General features: G+C 46.4%; 1 protein-coding gene across 1 annotated transcript; it reads left to right on the top strand.

Moving 5' to 3' along the window:
* The first annotated feature begins 737 nt into the window (after nt 1-737).
* Nucleotides 738-20,132, top strand: LOC309357345 (eosinophil peroxidase-like). Its single transcript, XM_081889472.1, has 14 exons — nt 738-817; nt 1,082-1,159; nt 3,857-3,950; nt 4,903-5,078; nt 7,295-7,421; nt 7,830-7,959; nt 9,041-9,247; nt 11,129-11,447; nt 13,515-13,675; nt 14,721-14,964; nt 16,679-16,852; nt 17,598-17,835; nt 18,859-19,064; nt 19,915-20,132. Exons 1-14 carry the CDS (start codon nt 811-813, stop codon nt 19,932-19,934), a joined length of 2,181 nt encoding a protein of 726 aa, XP_081745598.1. The 5' UTR covers nt 738-810; the 3' UTR covers nt 19,935-20,132.
* The last annotated feature ends 895 nt before the right edge of the window (nt 20,133-21,027 follow it).

Here is a 21,027-nt window from a genome sequence, read left to right as displayed (position 1 = left end):
CGAGTAGACCTACCTTATTTCTTTAAAGTTATTAAAACCATTTTTAATATTGTGTTTTGATTCTTGTTAACCTACCCTAGGAACTTGGGGTGCAGGAAGGGTAATAAAGTGTCATAATAACAATAACAGTAGTAGTAGTAGTAGTAATAATAGAAGAAGAAGAAGAAGAAGAAGAAGAAGAAGAAGAAGAAGAAGAAGAAGAAGAAGAAGAAGAAGAAGAAGTTGTTGTTGTTGTTGTTGTTAAAGGTAGGGGGTTAGCCACTATCTTATGCAGATGCTTTCATATTCTCAAAACAAGCTCTTTTTTTCTTTTCAAACAGATTCACCATTTCCCTTAAAATATCAAGACTTTACAAAATTAGATCACAGTGCCAAATTGGCACAGCTCAGTCCCAGGAAGCCTTTGGTGAGGAAACACTCCGGGACACAGAGTTACTCAATTCCGGTGGCGAAGCCTGCAGAGCATCATGTACCCCGGCTGCCATCATCAATCACACTCAGCAATTAGTTTTGGGGAGCAGTGAGGAAACACCCCATTTCCTGCGGCTCTAAATGCCCTGGGAGCAACCCTTTGGCCACAGACTGGCCTCCCCCACAGCTGGGCAGAGCTTGAAATCTGCATTCCTGGAAGAATGCATGGTGGGGCTTCATACAGCAGTCAGAGCATCTCTAGGGGGTGGGGCGGAGAAGGGGGTGTGGCCTTTCCTCCACCAATCCAGCTCCTGCGGACAGTTCCTCCTGCCATCTGAGGGGTGTGTCCAGGTATAAAAGTGTTGGTGTCCAAGCCACCGATGAGCAGAAGCGTCAAAGATGGCAGGTGAGTGGTCCTTACCCCTCCAAATGCTTTCTGGTCATCTCCTATTTCAATGATAATGCTTTCTAAATGTTATACAAATCTCTGCCTTCTTTTGCTCTTTCGGGTGGGGGGTGAGACTGAAATGTTGGAGCAGGTGGGGCTTTCACAGGTCTGTAGATGCAAAGTTCAATGCACAGTCATGTACTGAAGGAAACTGCTCTTGAAACATTTTTAATTTTTTTTGGCCAAATAAAATTGTCCTCTTTCTTTCTCTTGCTCTCCAAGGTACACAGCTGCTCCCTGTTCTCCTGGGATGCCTGGTGGCCACGAAACCTCTGCAGGCAACAGATCTTCCTCTCCGTGGTAAGGCCCTTGCTTCTCTTTTTGCTATTGCTATTAAAAATATTTATATTTGGAGAGTGTTCTGGGTTTTGTTAACCCACCTATCCTCCCACCCACCCTGCCTTAACAGGACCAGATCAAGACATTCTGATACCCTAAACTATTTCAAACTTAAGAGGCCCCCATAGCAGTATCTTTTAAAGTGCATTATTGGGACAGAAAGCACAATGAAAAATAGAAAATTGATATTTGCATACACAAGCAACAATCTCACTGGAATACTCATCTTGCAATAAGTCCATTTGCATTTGAGAGGCTTTTAAATGAAAATTGTACCTGGAGATTTCTTGCTTAGTATGTAGCAGTGTAGTCAAAGATTCAATAAAGAGCATCTGCAGGAATTATTTGCTAGAAGGGATATGGAAGCTGTAAAATGGCATCTAGATTTTCTACTATCTATCCCATTGTAAAAACTGAGCTCGGAATAGAGAAATATTTGCCTGAGATTACTTCCCCTTTGCTTTGCATGGCGTTTAAGGTTCCAGACAATCAAAATTAACTTTCTGGATGGACAATACAAAAATATCCATAGAGAACAGCGATTCCGCATCTTTGGGTGCCAGTCAGTTGAGGATACCAAACACTATGTGCTATCTTTTAAACTGTATGAAAATCCAAGGGCTAAATACTTAACTAATCTTGTCACCCTCAGTGACATCAACAAAATCAAGTGTCTGCTGTCTTGCTCGGTCAAACCAGTCATGCTCAATGCAGCAAAGTTTGCGATAAAAACGTCCCAACTCAAGAAAGTCCTTGAGTCCACTCTTGTGCTCTGAGATAAGAGGCACCCATGTATACATGCTCTACATATTACAAGGATTTTATCACAAATGTTTTAATTTGTTTCTGAGATTCTTTGTTTACCTCTTTTCTTCTTTTTCTGTTTGGTTTTTTTTTTTTGCTATAATCTGTATTTGATTGACCAATAAAATTTGTGTTGTTGTTATCTGTTTGATACTTAGCATATAAGACAACTCATTTCTGCAGAGATTTAGAAATCCAACAGCAAATATTTCTGCAGCCATTCGGTGTGTGTGTGTGTGTGTGTATATATATATATATAGTCATATCAGAATGGTAAAGTCTGATTTGGAGTATGTTTTCCTTTTAAAAATAGCAATTACATAAACTTGAAATTTAGCAAACGAAACAAAAAGATGTGTTTCAGGCCTCTTGTAATCTGGGTCCTCAATTGGAAGTTTTCATAATTTGTGCAAATAAATCCAGCACTGCTCCCAAACAGCCCGAAACATTCTGCAGAATGGCCAGGGATAAATCTGTCAACTTTGGACTCAGCTCCTGTGCTTTGAATGGGTTAGCAGGCGATGTTACTTCTCTTTGCGCAGGGAGAAGCCTCCCCTGCAGATTTCTGTCTATCAGGCTGCTGTTAAACTCCTTAGAGCAGACCAAGACATTTTTTCCTGGTCAGCTGGCAACCCTGTCAGCACAGAACAGCTCTGCTCAGAGAGCTACGCTGCTTGCTGATCTGCTCCCAAGTCAAGTCCAAGGTGTTTCCATTAGTATGTGAAGTGCATTCTTACAAAGGCAGAATGGGAATTATGTGGCACTTGTACAGTGAAGGCGCCTGCCTGATTTCAATAGGCAGGGAGTTCCAAAGTGTAGAGGTGCTGCCACATTAAAAGATTGAATTCTTACAAATGCAGTACAGGTATTATGTGTCACCTGTAACTGTGCCAGTTCCGGAGATCAAAGTGCTTGAGTGGGAATATGTGGGGTATGGCAAGTGTTATGTACTGAAGTCTCACCCTGGGCCAGCAGGGGGATACTGTAGATAGTTATGCAAATGAAGGATCGAAAGTGACGTTCAGTGATTGGATAGTTTTAGAAAGTTGTTATAGTAACAAGGTACTGGAGCTTTATATAAGCAGGCTGACTGAGCCTTTCAGCTTAGTTCAGTTCTGGCCTCAGAATAAAGAAGAGCTGTTTGAAGAATCGCTGTGTCGTCTTTATATGTTCGCCCACAACTTAACAGCAAGTTTGCAGATAAGCTGGTCCCAAAAGCTTTATTCATCTACAGTGGTACCTTGGTTCTCAAACGGCTTAGTTGTTGAACAAATCAGCTCCCGAACACCGCAAACCCAGACGTAAGCGTTCCAGTTTGCGAACGTTTTTCGGAAGCTGAATGTCCGACGCGGTTTCCAATTGACTGCAGGAAGCTCCTGCAGCCAATCGGAAGCCACGCCTTGGTTTTTGAACGGTCTTGGAAGTTGAACGGACTCCCAGAACGGATTAAGTTTGAGAACCAAGGTACCACTGTATACTAATAGGACCACCTTGAACTTTGCCTGGTATCAAATTGGCAACCAGTACAGCAGGACCGTGCAGAACCGGGGGCAGCTGGGTACACTTGCCCTGGGCCTCAGAGGGCTGTGTTGTTCTGCGCCCCCCCCCCCAGGGCCTGCCAGACTTACACAGTCATGCCAAGAACAGGACTCCCAGACCCAGGCCTCAGACAAGCTCTCTGAGCCCAGGTATTACATGCTGACAATATCTCACTCCTGTTAGCAATTATGCTGCAGCTTTTTGTTCTAAGTGGGAGGTGCAAACGACACCCCTTGGTTTTAAATGGAGGCATTTGATGCAAGATTCTCCTCTTGGACAAACCCAGACTAAGGGACGCTCTCTCTCTTGTTGCAGCCATTGGGAAGATTCTGGACACCTCAGACCTTCTGAGGAGTGTGGAAGAAGCAAAACAGCTGGTCGAAGATGCCTACAAACGCACCCAGCAACGGTGAGGGCTGCGTCTCCTCCCTTCTCCACACAGCCACAGTGGGTTTAGCTGTGGCTCCTGTATAGCAGGGGGGTGGTTTGGATGACCCTTATTGGTCCCTTCCAACTCTACAATTCTATGATTCTGCGTTCCACAGGATGGTGCCGATTTACATGAGAAGGACCTGGGTGTGGCCACGATGGCATGGTCATAACGCCGCTGTCCATGAGCAAACTGGGTGCCTAAGGTTGCCAGCTCTTTTCTTGGCCCCTGCTCCTGTGCATTTAACAGCAATGGTGGCAAAGTGCCTGCCCTTTACTCCATACCACATAAAGTTTCAACCACTAGTGTTGACAGATCAGATAATTGTTAAAAGGAGAAGTGGACAACTCAGGCTGCTGTTAAAGGTTTAGGAGCAAGTTGACAACCTTACTGGTTCCCTTCTGCTTTCTCTCCCGATTTCCCCCAGTTTGCTGGAGAGTTGCTGTATTGTGTTTCAGGTGGAAATTTGAGCAGAAATCCTTCAATAAATCCTTCACACACAGGGGAAGGCTACTCCTCCTGTATCTTTGCTTGCTGTGTCAAAAAGACACAGAAGCCCTGCAAGATCAAAACGATGCAATCAATAATCAATAAAATCACATTAAATTATCATTTAACAGAATTTCTGTGCCACTTAATTTTAGACATGGTTGGAGGCTTATTATAAGATAATCAGAAAGTCATTATGGTATTGTGCTTGAAATAGCCATGATGGCAGGAGCTAAAGTCTTACAAAGAAACTTTTCTGGCTAGTTCAGCAATAGAATCCTCTATTAGAGTCTAACCCTCACTTATTACAGGAGACCAAGAATTAGGAGGTGCTCAGGGCATCGTCCAGACTGACCCCAGCGACCAACATCAATATAATGAAATGTGCTTTCAAGTGCTGTTGCGTGACAAAGCTTCACTCAACTGTTTTCCGACCCTCCAGCTTAAATGAGAAGCTGCAGAGAGAGAAGGTCAACCCCACAGATCTCCTGGTCTCCTTCAAGCAGCCGGTGGGAAGAACCAAGGAGGCGGTGAAAGCAGCCGACACCATGCACGTCACCTGGGCCCTCTTGAAACAGAAGCTGCAGCCGGCAATCCCCGGGGATTTCAACATCACAGGTAGGTGATGGAGGAGGAACCAGGTGCACTTCTTGTTTCAAGATGAACCAGCCTATTTCACACACTGCCCGTCAATGCACGAGATCCAGATTTCAGTTCTGCCGCTAATCTCCAGCTAAGTTGTGTGTGCGCAATTGCATACGCTAGGCCAAAGTGTGCAAAATTATGCACACTTTGTTTGTTTATATTAATTATCACATTTATTTCCCACCTTTTCCTCCAAAGCAGCTCAAGGTAATGTACATGGACTTCCTCCCTCTCCATTTCATCCTCCCAACAACCCTGTGAGGTTCATTAGGCTGAGAGGCAGTCTAGAAGATGGAGTTTAGACAGCAACCAAATAACACAAGTTATCCCAGACAGCCAATTGTAGAGAATCATGGAATTGTAGAGTTGGAAGGGACCCTGAGGGTCATCTAGTCCAACCCCCCTGAGATGCAGGAATCTCAGCTAAAGCATCCATGACAGATGGCCATCCAACCTCTGCTTAAAAACTCCAGTGAAGGGGAATCCCCAACCCCCCTCCCTGAGGGAAACCATTTACAGTCTGCAGTTTATGCCCATCAACAAGTTTGATAGTGTGAGGGGAGTCCTCTGTTTTCCTTTTTAGGTGTGATATTGCTGTGTCAGTCAGCTGAAAAAGAGTCTTTAGGCTCCAAACCTTGTGCCAATTTTGTTTTAATTAGTCAACCCCCCCCCCCAAGTCCTGTTGCAGGGGGGTGACCCTCGGGGTCCCTTCTAACTTTACAACCCTATGATTCTGTGATTGCCATTCTTTATTGCACCAGTTTGTCAAAGAAGCACTTGTGTTGTGATAAGAGAAATATGCTTTCCACAAAGGTGCGTGTTTTATGGAGCAAAATTGCTTACAGAAAGCTGTGTGTCATGAATAAGGAGAACTAGAATGCCGGTGGGTTTTCATGCGGTTTACTTAAAAATTAAATAAGTCACCAACTGATGTGGAAATGTAGGGAACTGAACTTGCGGCTTGGAAAATCAGAAATTGGGAGAAACTGAAGCTGGCGTGTTTACCGTTTCCCTGGTGTTGGGCAGCCCCCACTCCCACCCCAGGCACGCCTTAGAAACTACTTGAAAAGGATCTGCAAAAGCCACTTCCATTTTCCCAGAGTGGGGTTGTGAAAGGGTGCCGGCCACAGGTCACGCGAAAGATGCTTAGTCAATGAGGCACAAGAGCCTGCTTTAGAAAAAGGAAGCAGGACCAAACCTCTGCGGTCATTCAATCCATTTTCTCCCCTGGTGGAAACAAATGTGTACGAAATACATTGTTAATCTCAAGGTATGCTTTTCAAAAAGCATTTTATCCTAGTACACACACACACACACACACACACACACACACACACACACACCTGCTTCTGGTGCTGTATTGCGAAGTTCACAAGAGTGTGAGATGCAAAGGATAAACTCCAGCTTCTTTAACTATGAACCCCAAAATCTGGGATTGCCTCGAAAATGCTGCCAAAGTTTTATAGTCGTTTTGTAGCAAAAAAAGCCCCACAGAGTAATTGATATGTCAAACCCGGGTTCGTAGTTGACACCCCCAAACCCAACATTGTCTGATCCCCTCAAAACCAGCGCCAAAGTTATGTAGTCGTTTTGCAGCAAAAACCCCACATTTTGTAGTGCCCCACAAATGGAGTACTTCATATATCAAACCCAATGTGCTTTCTACAAAATGTTTGCCATAGTTTGGCGTTGGTTTTGAATGAATCAGATGATGTTGGTTTTTTGGGGTGTTAACTGCAAACCCCTGGGTTTGAAATATGAAGCACTCTGTTTGTGGGGCGCTACAAAATGTGGGGTTTTCGCCACAAAATGACTACAAAACTTCAGCACTGGTTTTGAAGGAATCGGACAACGTTGGTTTTTGGGTGACCCCGAGACCCCTGGGTTTGATGTATCAATTACTCTGTCTGAATACCAGTTGCTGAAACCCACAGGAAGGAGAATTTCTGTTGCACTCAGCTCTTGCTTGCAAATTTCCCATAGGCCTCTAGTTGGCCATTGTGAGAACAGGATGCTAGAACATTGGCCTGATCCAGCAAGCTCTTCTGATATTTGCATCACAAAATTCCGATCTGGGTTTATTAACGCAAGAGGTGTAGTAAATCTGTTCAGCTCACTTAAAAACATGGACCGAATTAAACCCTTGTGTGTCCCTAACTGAGACCTCCTCCATCTCCTTCCTCCTACAGATGTTCTCAGTCCAGGCCAGATGCAAACTATCTACAAGGCGTCTGGCTGTGCCAAGCAGGAACAGAGCCCATTGCAGTGTGATTTCAATAGCCCTTTCCGGACTATTACGGGAGAATGTAACAACAGGTAAGCTTCTATATCCAGCATGTCGGCTGTTAAAAGCCCAGCCCAGCCATGAACTCATTTGGTGAGCTGCTCACAGACAGGACCATAGTTCAGTGGTATAGGCAGCACATCTGCCCTGCGGACAGGAGGTCCCAGGTTCAAACACTGGCAGCATCTCCTGGTAGGACTGGGGGAAAGGCCTGGAGAGCTGCTGCCAATCAGTGTAGGCAATATTGAGTTGATGGAAACATGGTCTGGCTCCATATAAGGCAGCTTCCTAACTTCCTATTAGCAATGGAGGAGAAAAACCATGAACTCCCCCTTGAGTGGGATTTAAATGCAATAAATACAGTAAAAATAGGATTCTCTCCCCCCCCCCTTTGCTGCTTTTTGAAAATGAATTTCTGTGGCCCTTCTGGAACATTCCAGGAGGATTCCTACCTTAGGGGCCAACAACCGCCCTTATGCCCGGCGGCTGCTGCAAGAGTACGAAGATGGCATATCCCTCCCGCGTGGCTGGACGGAAAACAAGACATATTATGGATTTTCCCTGCCCTTGGTAAGGAGTCAACCCCAACTGTGCTCTGCTTTGCAATGCGGATTTCTGAACAGTTGCTCAGAACGGGTCAGGGTTTGAGGAAAAGAGAAGGGATGATTTTTTAAATCAGGATGGAAATCCACAGCATGACAACAGGAAATGGGAACAGCAGATACAAAATGGGTGAATTAACGAATACATAACAAGAAAATAACGGTGGAATATTATTTTAATATATGATCCCAGCGGAGAGACTCTTTTGTGGACAAAGGCAGAAAGACATATTGTTGTTTAGTATGGAGGAATAGTTGTTGAAGTTATTGGAGATAAAGTTGATATGTTTGATTACAGAAAAACCATTGCCGACACATTTATTAATAACAATAATTAGAGAAGCCCTTTTGGACTTTTTGTGTGAAAAGGAAAATGAATTAATTTGAGATATTTGGGTTAATAAGTATTACTGCCTAACAGATAGTAGATCAGTTGGATATCATTCTGGAGTGAAGGTTTTGAATAATTCCTTTTATGTAAGTGACAGACAGAAGATCAGAAGCCTTTTTTATTTTATTTTATTTTTGAACATTTTACTTGGGTGTCCTCTGGGCCACTTTTGGAGCCCAAGCGGGGAGCAGGGAAGGATTTTAGGGAAAGAGGGGGAAGGTGGCAAAGCAGATAGGAAAGTGGCCCCTATCATAATGCATGTTATAATCTGTGTTCTTCTGTCATAGAATCATAGAACTGTAAAGTAGGTAGGGACCCCAAGGGTCATCTAGCCCAACCCCCTGCAATGCAGGAATCACAGCTATGAATTTAGCCTGGTAACAAATCAGCAGGCAGTGCAGATCTCTGAGCAGTGGTGCTATAGGCTGACAAGGTCTCACTCCTGCCAGCAACTGTGCTGCCGCATTCTGCCCTCGCTTTAGCTTCTGAACTTTGACTGCCGGGGTGTTTTGGGCCCCTTCAGTGAATCTGGATTAGGGTGAGGCCTTTTGGGGGTGTCCAGGCTCAGGGTCCGCAAGTTTACAACCATCAGCCTTGGCGCTTGGAATCGGCAACCAAGATCTGTTCCTCTGTTATGTCTTGGTAACGTCTGCTGCAGGTCCGGGACGTATCCAACCAGATTGTCGCCTTCAACGACAAAAGACTCACCGACGACCCATTCCGATCGGTCATGTTCATGCAATACGGCCAGTTTATTGACCACGACTTGGATTTTGGGCCCAGTACCACGGCCACCCTCACCTTCATCAAAGGAGCAGACTGTGAAAAAACTTGCGCAAAGGCACCCCCTTGCTTCCCCATCAAGGTGCGTAAAAGTCCAGGATTCGTTCTACCCTTTTCCAGAAACGCAACCTGTCTGATACAGTAGTCCAGGGATCCCCGACATGGCACCAACGGGATCCCGTGGGCCTGCCAGCACCTCCCCTGTGTCACCCACGAAAGGTCTCTGTAAATACAGTGGTACCTCGGGTTACATACGCTTCAGGTTACAGACTCTGCTAACCCAGAAATAGTACCTCAGATTAAGAACTTTGCTTCAGGATGAGAACAGAAATCGTGCTCCGGCAGCACGGCAGCAGCAGGAGGCCCAACTAGCTAAAGTGGTGCTTCAGGTTAAGAACGGACATCTGGAACGAATTAAGTACGTAACCAGAGGTACCACTGTATCCCCTCCAAAATCCGCAAAGAGCAAGAAACTCTTTGCTGTTCCTGCTCACCTCCTGCTTGCACTGACTCGGCTTCTCCTACATTGCATGCACCTCCTTAAAAACGATAAATAATAATAATAATCCATAACTGAAACACAGCACGATTTCACTGGGTGCCAGAATTGGATTCCTACCCTCCCTTTTTGGTCTCTGAACAGAGAGGTGCAAAGAGCTTCTCTCTGGGGGCTGAGAGAGTGGGGGGGGGCACACGCCAACTACCATTTTGTGGCTCTGCCACATTTTTGGGCCCTTTTAGATGTGGCATCGGGTTGTTTTCTGACACTGTGTGTGTTAAATTTTATTTTATGTTTGTAGAAAAATATACTTGTAGACCACAATTTCATACAACGTATCAAAGCGGCTTCTGCAAAAATTTTATCCGTACATATGAAAAATGTTATAAAAAAACAAGAAACAACTCAATAGGTAACTCTTCCAGAAAATATTTTTCTTTAACTGTCCATGTAGGGTATTTATTTTTATTTGTATTTGTATTTTGATTGATTGATGGGTTAGGCCACACACCCTCCCCAATGGCAGCCATTTTGTGACTGGCCCCCAGGATGCTCCTCCCCTCCCCCGCCCACCACAATGCCAAATGCGGCAACCGGCCTGTAAAGTTTGACAACCTCAGGAATTTCATCTCCCTCGAGCGGAGACTTCATGGCGGTTGTTGCAGGGACTGGTGTTGAGCTTAGACAAGGCTTGGACACCTGAAGGGAAGCCCCACCAGGCCTGTGCAGAGGGGGTGGGCAGCCAAATACACTTGCCTAGGGCCTCAGAAGACTAAGCTGGCTGGGGGGGGGGGCACCAGGGACCAGCTGCTATTTTGTTTGAGTTTATAACTTTATTCTAACAAGACTACCACCCCAGCTCTGCATGGACCTGCCCCCCACCCTGTGTGATCACAGATAACAACAACAACAACAATTTATTATTTATACCCTGCCCATCTGGCTGGGTTTCCCCAGCCACTCTGGGCGGCTTTCAACAGAATATTAAAATACAATAGTCTTTTCAACATTAAAAGCTTCCCTAAACAGGGCTGCCTTCAGATGTCTTCTAAAAGTCTGGTAGTTGTTTTTCTCTTTGACATCTGGTGGGAGGGTGTTCCACAGGGCAGGTGCCACTACCGAGAAGGCCCTCTGCCTGGTTACCTGTAACCTCACTTCTCACAGTGAGGGAACTGCCAAAAGGCTCTCAGAGCTGGACCTCAGTGTCCGGGCAGAACGATGGGGGTGGAGACGCTCCTTCAGGTATACTGGACCGAGGCCGTTTAGGGCTTTAAAGGTCAGCACCAACACTTTGAATTTTGCTCGGGTTCTGTGAAGTAGCCTAGGCTGAAAGCCAAACATCACTCCCATGGCCATTGTGGGCAGGATTCGAACCCAGGCCTCCCAGGTCTCCCACTCTAACCTCTAGACCACCACTGGCTCTCCATTTCATTTTTTAAAAAATATTATTTTGTGGGGCTGCAGATCCCTCCTAATGACCCAGTGAAAGACCCCAAAGGCTGTATGCCCTTCACGAGAGCAGCCCCCGCCTGCAACGGGGGCTACGCCATCCGCAACCAGATCAACGCTCTGACGGCCTTCCTTGACGCCAGCATGGTCTACGCCAGCGAAGTCGACTGGGCGAGGCAACTGAGGAACACCTCAAGCAACCAAGGGCTGCTGGCTGTCAACCTGAACTACACAGACAAAGGGCTGGCCTACCTCCCTTTTGGCAACCCGCCAGGCTTCCCAGAGCTCTGCAATAAAACCAACACGACAGCAAAGATCCCCTGTTTCTTTGCAGGTAGGTCTGTTTATTTTTATACTGAATCAGACCCCTGTTTCACACTGACTGGCAGCAAGGGCTCTCCAGGGTTTCAAAAGAGGGGATACTCCCACCCTTCCTAGGACCTTCTCCCTGCACAGAGCTATGGTCATGTCCTTTAAAATAAACCAACATGCTAGTCCTCATGATTCTAAATGAAGGGCTGATTCTGCATGTAAGGCAGAGGTTCTGTCACAGAGCTCTGGTCCTTCAGCTAAAGACCAAGTAAGATTCCAGTCCTCATTGTTCTTGATTTGAAAAGGAAGGTATTTTCTATTGAGTCAAACCACAAGTCCATCTAGCTCAGTACAGTGGTACCTCAGGTTACATATGCTTCAGGTTACATACGCTTCAGGTTACAGACTCCGCTAACCCAGAAATAGTACCTCGGGTTAAGAACTTTGCTTCAGGATGAAAACAGAAATCGTGCTCCGACTGCGCAGCGGCAGCGGGAGGCCCCATTAGCTAAAGTCATGCTTCAGGTTAAGAACAGTTTCAGGTTAAGAACGGACCTCCGGAATGAATTAAGTACTTAACCTGAGGTACCACTGTATTGCCCTACACCAGGGATTGGCAAGGTTTACCTCGCCTGGGCAGGTTCACTCCAGTGGAGATCCCTCTGTGGGCCAGATCATGCGCGTGCCCGCAATTTTCAGCAATGCAGAAGTGAATCCCTGCATCGCGCTGGTTTAGCAAAATGCGCGTGGACTCACTGAGCAGGCAGCTTGGTTCGGGAGCAGCTTGTGGGCCAGTTAAAGGACCCCCATGGGCCTTAGGTTGCTGACCCCTGCCCTACACTGACTGGCAGTGGCTCTCCAGGATTTCAGGCAACCCTACCTGGAGATGACATTGGGGATTTGAACCCAGGACCTTCTGCATGCAGAGCAGGTGCTCTCCCACTCTGCTATGCTCCTCTGGAAACCTGTAAGGAACAGTTGAGGGAGCTGGGTATGTTTAGCCTGGAGATGAGAAGGCTGAGAGATGTTAGGAAGCCATCTTCAAATATCTGAAGGGCTGTCGTCACATGGAAGGTGGATGGAGCAAGCTTGTTTTCTGCTGCTCCAGGGGGTAGGACCTCAACCAAGGGATTAAAATGGCAAGGAAAGACATTAAACATTAGGAAGAACTTCCAGGTGGTAGTAGATTTTCAACAGGACTACCTTGGACATTGGTGGAATCTCCTTCCTTGTAGGTTTCTAAACAGGTTGGACGGCCATCTGCCAGGGATTCCTTAGCTGTGGTTCCTGCTTTGAAGAAGTAGATAACCCATGGGGTCAGGCATGCTTAATGGGGACTCAAAAAAGGACCTTTAGGCTCTCAGTGGCTGCTTCCAGACTTTGGGATTCCCTCCCTAGAGAAGCTAGACTGACTCCTTCCTTGTTGTCCTTCTGCTGGCAGGTGAAGATTGTTTTATTCTGCCAGGACTTTGAGGACTGGCTGTTTTTTAAGGGAGGACTTTTGATAGTGCTGTACTGTTTTTATTATTTGCATTTCGATATGAATTTTATATTGTTTTAATTCTATTAGAGTTTAATTACCTGTTTTTGTTTGTTTTTTGTTTTCTTATTTTTTTACCAAAAACAAAAAAGGCAAAGAAACAAAACAAAAACAAAACAAAAAAGACTTTAATTACCTCTTATTGATCTATCTTTTATATATTTTTGGCTTCTTGTCTTTTATCTGCATTGTTTCAATTTGTATAAACCACCTTGAGTCCCTGTCTGGGGAATAGGTGGGATATAATAATAATAATAATAATAATAATAATAATAATAATAATAATAATAATAATAGATAGGTAGGTAGGTAGATATAGATAGATGATAGATAGATGATAGATAGATAGATAGATAGATAGATGATAGATAGATAGATAGATAGATAGATAGATAGATAGATAGATAGATAGATGATAGATAGATGATAGAAGAAGTCTTGCTATAATGCTGTCCCTGCAGAGAGCCTGTGCTTTCCAAGTTGTTTCTTACAAGCACAAGGTGGCTGGTTGGATCTAACAACGCTTCCTTCTTCTCTGGGGTCTTCAAGGGGACAATCGTGTCAACGAGATGCCGGGTCTAACAGCCTTGCAGACGCTCTTCATGAGGTTCCACAACCGCATGGCCTCTCAGCTGAAGATGCTGAATCCGCACATGGATTCAGACACCATCTACAACATAGCCCGGAAAATCAATGGAGCAGTAATTCAGGTACTGGTTGAGACAGCAGCCCTGTGACGCTAAGAATGAGGCAAGGTCTTGTCAAGATGCAAGGCCGGTTTGGAAAAGGCCCCGCTGTGTTCAGTCCAGACTACTGGTGTTCATGCATTTGGGATGGGGTGAGCTAGTTGTGGAGAGGTATGGCGGGTGGGGTAGATTCTTATCTCTGTTACCCACCAAGACCAACCTCAGTTTATAAGGGAATTCTCTTGGAATAACTAGGTCAATCACCTACTGAAACCCTTTTTGGTATGCAGAGTGAGCGGAGTTTAAGCTTGACAGAAAGGCAGTGTAGTGTAGTGGTTAAAGTTTCAGGCTACTTGGACGTGGGAGGCCAGGGTTTAAATCTCTACTCCATCTGGAGCCAGTCGCTGCCTCCCAGCCTAATCTGCCTCACAGGGTTGTTGTGGAGATGAACTGAAGAGTGGAAGGGCCTGTACACCACCTTCAAGCCACATCCCAGTGACATGGACTGGCTAGATGCAGAGGAAGGGCACCAATCCCCAAGGGAACCCCCAGGAGAAGAAGGCTCAGAGCCTGGGGATTGTCAGTAGGATGGCAATGAGTGGTTCGAGGGACAAGACGAAGCAGACTGGGAAGATAAGGTGTCGGAAGCTAAAGAGGTAGCAGGGCTTAGTGAGCAAGAAGAGTCTGTGGCAGAAAAAAGCCCAGGATTAGAAGCAGAGGCAGGAGAGGAGACAGTCTGGCTGGTGAGGAGGCATGGGTGTCTCTCCTTCCTGCTACTATAAGCTCCCTTCCTTGCCCCCGCCCCCAGTCTCCCAGGACCAGAAGAGGCATGAAGCAAGAGGAGCCAAGTCAGACACACAGGCTCAGTCTCATATTGCTTGGGAGAAACCCTGGAGGGGACTTAGGCAGCTGTGGGAAGGTGGTGACCCTCAGTCCCTGCAACTGCCTCACTGGGGCAAGACCTCCTGGGATCACTAGGCCTGTGCTGTTTTGGTTTCTTTGAATATGTTTTAAGTGAGATCTTCAGTGTCTGTTTCTCGTCACGCTCTCCTCTGCTTCTACATTCCAGAAAATCACCTATAGCGAATACCTGCCAGCCCTTCTGGGTGACGCATTCCCTCGTTTTGTGGGTCGCAGCACGGGCTACAATGACTCCGTGGACCCGCGAATCGCCAGCTCCTTCACCAACGCCTTCCGTTTTGGGCATGCCTCAGTGCGGCCTGTGGTGTTTCGCTTGGATAGCCGCTACCAGCTTCAAAGCGAGACCCCTCTGGAGAAGGAATTTTTTGCTTCATGGAGAATCCTTCAGCAAGGTATGTCCCTCATGGGCAAGTCCAAGAAGAGGAGGGGAGAAGGCGGTACAAACTTCCGGGGCCCTGAGGTCCGAAAGAGGTCCTGGGGCCCAACCATTTTGCATACATTTTATGTCATTCTTAACAAAATAATGTATTTCATACTCAGTGTACACGCCATTCTGAATAATGACTTGCAGACTGCAGACTTGTGCTTTGACTGTACGGCAGTGCAGCCTTGTCTTATTATGTGCCATCACATCTGTATGTTTTTGTAAGGGAAGACCATGCAACTACAACAAAGTTGTTGTGCGATACGCATTGTGTTGTGCTACACATACAAGGTTAACGTTTAAAGTGTATCACCAGCTCAGCAACTAGTTTGTGGGTGCTTATATTATTGATATTAGTCATTAGGATCTTAATACGGCCGTACCTCGGAAGTCGAACAGAATCGTTCTGGTAGTCCATTTGACTTCCAAAATGTTTGGAAACCAAGGTGCAGCTTCCGATTGGCTGCAGGAAGCTCCTGCAGCCAATCGGAAACTGAGTTGGATGTTTGGGTTCCAAAGAATTTTGCAAACCAGAACACTCATTTCCAGATTTGCAGCGTTTAGGAGCCAAAATGTTCGACTCACAAGGCGTTCAGGATCCAAGGTACGACTGTACTGGGGAAGGGGGTTGGCAAAATATTTCTCTCCGATTCCACTCTCAGCAGTCCTTTTCTGCAGCCCAAAGTGCCCTTGGGGAGTTCTGTGTCAAAAGCCACCCTCTAATTCCTCCAGAGTTTTCTTCCTCTGTGAAAGAGGCTTCTTTTTCTTCCTCTCTCCTCCCTGCCCCCGTGAGCCCTGTAGAATATGCAACTCCATCATCTGGTCCTTCCCCCATCACATGGTAGTTTCTGTATGATTTTTCCATCTATCTCAGATTGCAGAAAGCCCATCGATTGAGGCTAGGGTACTTCTCCCCATATGTGCCAGCCTGTACACTTAGCAGTGCAGGAACCTCCAGGCCACAGGCCAAGTTTGGCCGGCAAAGGTCCTAGTTTTGATGCACATGGCAAATCTCCCCCCAAAGCACATACCCTCCTGCTCCACAGCTGAGATTGTGTGTCACATCAGGAGTGGGCAAAAGTGAGGTCTCGATTCTTCCTCGGTAAGCAGGGCTCGCTGTCAGGACCTCCCTTGAGCAGTTGAGGGCATTTGCTTCCTCTGTTGGCGGGAAGCAAACTGGAGCCAAATCCCTTCCTTCAGGCCAGCTTCAAAGGGGCTTGCTGTAGCATCAATCAGTGGTTAAACCCTGCAGGATAGCTCAGTTGGTAGAGCATGAGACACTTAATCCCAAGGTTGTGGGTTCAAGCCCCATGTTGGGTGAAAGATTCCTGCATTGCAGGGAGTTGGGCTAGATCAGCAGTTCTCAACCTGTGGGTCCCCAGTTGGTGTTGGACTACAACTCCCATCATCCCTGAGCTCTGGCCTTGCTAGATAGGGGTGATGGGAGTTGTAGTTCAACAACATCTGGGGACCCACAGGTTGAGAAAGGCTGGGCTAGATGATCCTTGTGGTTCCTCCCAATTCTAAAATGTGCCCTACTTGCACAGCTGCAGGCAGGTTGTGGTCTGGAAATCCAGTAGAGGCTACAGGTCCAGCAGGTGGGGGGAGACGGAGGTCCCTCAGGCAGCAGCTAAATGTGCCAGTGAGCCATAATTTTGCAAGCAGATGTTCTGTTCTTCCAGGAGGTATTGACCCGCTTATCCGAGGCCTCTTGGGTAAGCCAGCCAAACTGGTGAGGCCGGACCAGTTGGTGGTGGATGCTCTCAGGGACAAACTCTTTGAACAGATCAGGAATGGCAGTGGACTAGATTTGCCCTCCCTCAACATGCAGCGAGGCCGAGATCACGGCCTCCCAGGTAAGGCAAGCAGAGCCTGCACAGATGTTGGAGAGTGTTTCTCAATGACCAGCCGGTGCAGAGAAATGTCTGAAAGACTCCTTGGCCAGCCTCAGTCCCCTCTTGAGAAACTCTCAGGAGATGGGTACGGGAGGCCAGTGAAGACAGAGAGTCTCTGAACCAAAGAACCTAGGAAGAGCCTGCAGGATCAGAGCAATGGCCCATCTGGTCCAGCATCCTGTTGCCCTGATGGTTGGTTGACGGATGGGAAGCCCACAAGCAGGAGCTGAGCAGAACAGCCCTCTCTTCACATCCCAACGGCCGCCTTGTGGGATATAACCAACGTGTTTAACTCTAATTAATGCACGAAGGGGTTAAGACCATAGAGTAAGCTGTCCTGTCAGGCTTAGCTAGGTCACACACCCCACCTTGGCAGGAAGCGCTATGGAACTCTTTGTTCCCCTCTTTCCACAATAGCTATGCTCTGTCTCCTCCATCAGAAGCAGGATGCCTCTGAATATCAGTTGCTGGAAACCGCAGGTGGGGAGGGTTGTTGCTGTTGCGTTCCCATTTCCTAGCGAAAGTAAACTTTCTGACGGACTGTATGCCAGGAAAGGGGTCCCACCCACTTGGGTTGGCTGCATTACAACAACAACGCCCCTCTAAAACCCCACTCCGCTCTTCGTTGCCTCTGCTAGAGTGCCTCTTTTGCACTTCAGATGCCTTGAAATGAACCCAGCTTTTGATATTGGTGCTCGTCCTGCAGGTTACAATGCCTGGCGGCAACTCTGCGGCCTTTCCCAACCCCAGAATGAGAACGAACTTGCTGCCGTCATCCAGAACCGCGATGTGGCCAAGAAGTTTATGAGCCTTTACAAGACCCCCAACAACATTGACCTCTGGGTTGGGGGCGTAGCAGAGCCTTTGGTCCGGAATGGCAGAGTCGGCCCTACCTTTGCGTGCATCATCGGAGACCAGTTCCGAAGGACTCGGACCGGTGACAGGTGAGCAGGCAGAGGAAGCCCAGAACCTCTGTGATTTTCTCTTTCAATCGACTGGTCTTCCTAACTAGCTTACGTACACCCGTCACTTTCCTTCTAAATTAAGCAGAAGCCATTTCATCACATAGGCAAGCAAATTACAGCCCATAAACTCTTGGCAAGCCCAGCAGGAGATGGTTATTTTGTTTTGCTTTTCATTTATTTTCATAAAATCTATACAAAACAAAAAAAAAACCCTCAAAGTGGTTTACAAAAAAGAGAAAAAAATTAAAAACCATTATTTAAAGCATATGAAAGATAAAATTAGCAATAAGTGAAAAATAGATTAAAATATACTGCAACATTCTACATGCCTGTGTAGGCTTGTCTGCAGAAAAATGTTTTTTAGAAAATATTGTTTTATTTTCTTGTTACAAAATTGTACACACATAAATGTGTACACGTGTAAACATGACATGACTCTCAAAAATAGGGTCGTGGCAGGGATGTTTGTGTGTGTAAAATACTAAACATATTATTTTACGGTACCTAATCATGAGGTAATTACAGTAATCTATAATAAATACCTTCCAAAGCTTTTACAAATTTTGGGCCAGATCCAAATTTCTTAACTACTTCCATTAAATAATTTGGTTCTATGCAATCAAATGCTTTAAAAATATCAAGTGTGAGGCTTGCTAAAGTGGATGATGTTTTCCTGCTGAAAGGAAGAATGTTTTTTTGTTTTTGTTTTTTAAAAAATTCCTTATTGAATCAGTAATTCTTCACCCTCGAACAAACCCAGATTGGACTGGGTGTGTAGAAATGCCAATAAACATTTTAAATCTATGGACCAGAATGACCGGAGAGGTTTTATAATCTAGATTTAACAAGGAGATTGGTCATTATGACTTAGCATTGGTAGTACCCAGTGATATCTGATCCCCGCTTCTAGATGGGCTCTTTTGGGGCTGATCCAGCAGGCTCTCCTTTTGCTTTCATGGTGCCAGGTTCTAGAGCATTGACCCCTTTTCTCTTTCCCCTCAGATTCTATTATGAGAATCCCGGCGTCTTCACCCCATCGCAGCTCCAGGCCCTCAACAAAGTCTCACTGGCTCACATAATCTGTGAAAACACCAACATCCGTGAGGTGCCACGCAATGTGTTCCGGGCCAACAGCTACCCCGGGGATTTTGTCCGCTGCAGCACCGTCCCAAGGCTCAGCCTCTTTGCCTGGAAGTGCACTTGTGATTGTGAGTCTGTCAATGGAGAGGGATATGTGGCAGGGAGTCCCACAGGCTCCCACTGCAACTAAATGCTTGCTGGATTTGACCACGGGAGCCTTGGTCCTCCGCCTTCCACTTCCTCATTTTCCAAATGCTTGGAGTTTACAAGGGCATAACTTACTATCATGATCACCAGTGCTTTTTTCTGGTGGTTCTCAATGGTACACAGAACCGGTATCTCTATCTATCTGTCATCTATCTATCTAAAATAAAGGGTCAAAAGCCAGTGTCAGTTTCCCCTTCCCCTCCGGTAGCTTCCGATAAGAAGTAAGGAGCCTTTGTCAGGTTTATAGTCTGTTGTATTTACAACAACATACTGAGAGCAACATCATGCTGCCCTCCCCACAGATGGCAGTTGCTCACTCTGAATCCTATCCCCTTCCACAGCAAGAAGTGCACCACTGGCCACCTGTTCCTCCCCTGAGCTTCTGTTGTTTCTGGACCCTTTCAATCCTCCAAGTTCTAGAGGAGGGAGGGACTTCCCCGCCACTCTCAATTTAAGAATCTCCCAAAGGCTCCCTCCCTCCTGGTTGCCTAGCTACTATCTCAAAATTGTCCAGCTCTTCCCCCGACTGAGCAGCCTCTGAATCTGCTGGTCTCTCTGCTTCTGGGAACGTGTAAGGTGGGGGGGATCCTCCCCCTCCTCCCCTGTCAGAGGCTGCTCTGTCTGTGCCTGCATTCCTTCATCTCCGGAGTCAGGCCAGTCTCTGGCATCTGATTCAGACCAGCCCCTGACAGCCAGGGCAAAGAAGTGCATCTTCAGCATCTCTCTGGGGAGGGAGCTCCTTTAATCCTCTTTCTCCCCTTCTTCTCTTAGCTTCAGATGGCTCTTGTTGAGGATGGAGCTCCTGTGGATCTAGACCTGGGACCTGCATCCCTAAGAGAGAAGAAAGGCCTTCGCTTGGCTGCAGTTGGATTCCTGCCCCTGCTCACGTCCCACCTGCTGTTTTGGAAATTCGCAGGGGCAGGGGGAGTCCTACCCAACCTTGCTTTCCGCGACAAAGATCCAGAATAAAGCAGTTGCTGTGTGATAGATCCATTTGTTTCCACCTCAACGAGACATGCACGATGTTGCTAAATTACAGCTACCTGGGTGGTTGAAATAGCTCGAAATAAGTTGGGTTTGCGGTTATGATTATGATGGCATGAGGTTGTTTTCTGTCTTCAGAAAGAAAACTCTCTGTATAGACACTTTTTCAAAATGAAAAATGTATTTGGGGGGACAGATGCCCCTAAATGGTCAGTGGCTGAAACTTGAGGGCGGGGAGGTTACTACCAAATGGGTTGACACTATGCTCAAAGGACAATTGTTGCAGGTCTGCTGCGCAGGGATGGCCACCGACTTAGATGGCTTTCAAAGATGATGGGACCAATTCATGGAGGAGGGGCCACTTATTGGTGGCTACTGGGCATGATGGCTCTGCTCTACCTTCACAATTTGAGGCAGCAGTGCTTCTGAATCGCAGTTCCTGGAAACTGTGGGAGGGGAGAATTGTTCTAGTGCTAGGGCCCTGCTTGTGGGGTTTCTGAGCGCATCTGGTTGGCCACTGTGAGAACAGGATCCTAGGCTATTTATTTTATTCACTGAGGTTGTGAGTCGCTTTCTCTTGTCTAGGGCAACCCAAAGCAAATTGCAATCAACCAACCAGACAGAACAAAATGAAAACAAAAACCCATATACTGTAGATACATTAAAACCAAAAGGGGAAAAAAATTCGTTGAAAATATCAAACCCACTTCTAAAAGGCCACAGAGAGTTAAAGGCCAAAGGCCTGTTTATAAAGGAAAGCTATTGCCTGACAACAACCTAAAGATGTATAATGATTTCTCCAGGCAAGCCTCCTTGAGGAGAACAAACCTGATGGACTAGATGAGCCATTGGCCTGATCCAACAGGCTCTTATTATGTGCTTATGGGTCTTGGAGCCATT

The sequence above is a fragment of the Podarcis melisellensis genome, assembly GCF_964234715.1.
Source record: "Podarcis melisellensis genome assembly, chromosome: 15".
NCBI lineage: Eukaryota > Metazoa > Chordata > Lepidosauria > Squamata > Lacertidae > Podarcis > Podarcis melisellensis.
This window is presented reverse-complemented; position numbering and strand designations above follow the sequence as displayed.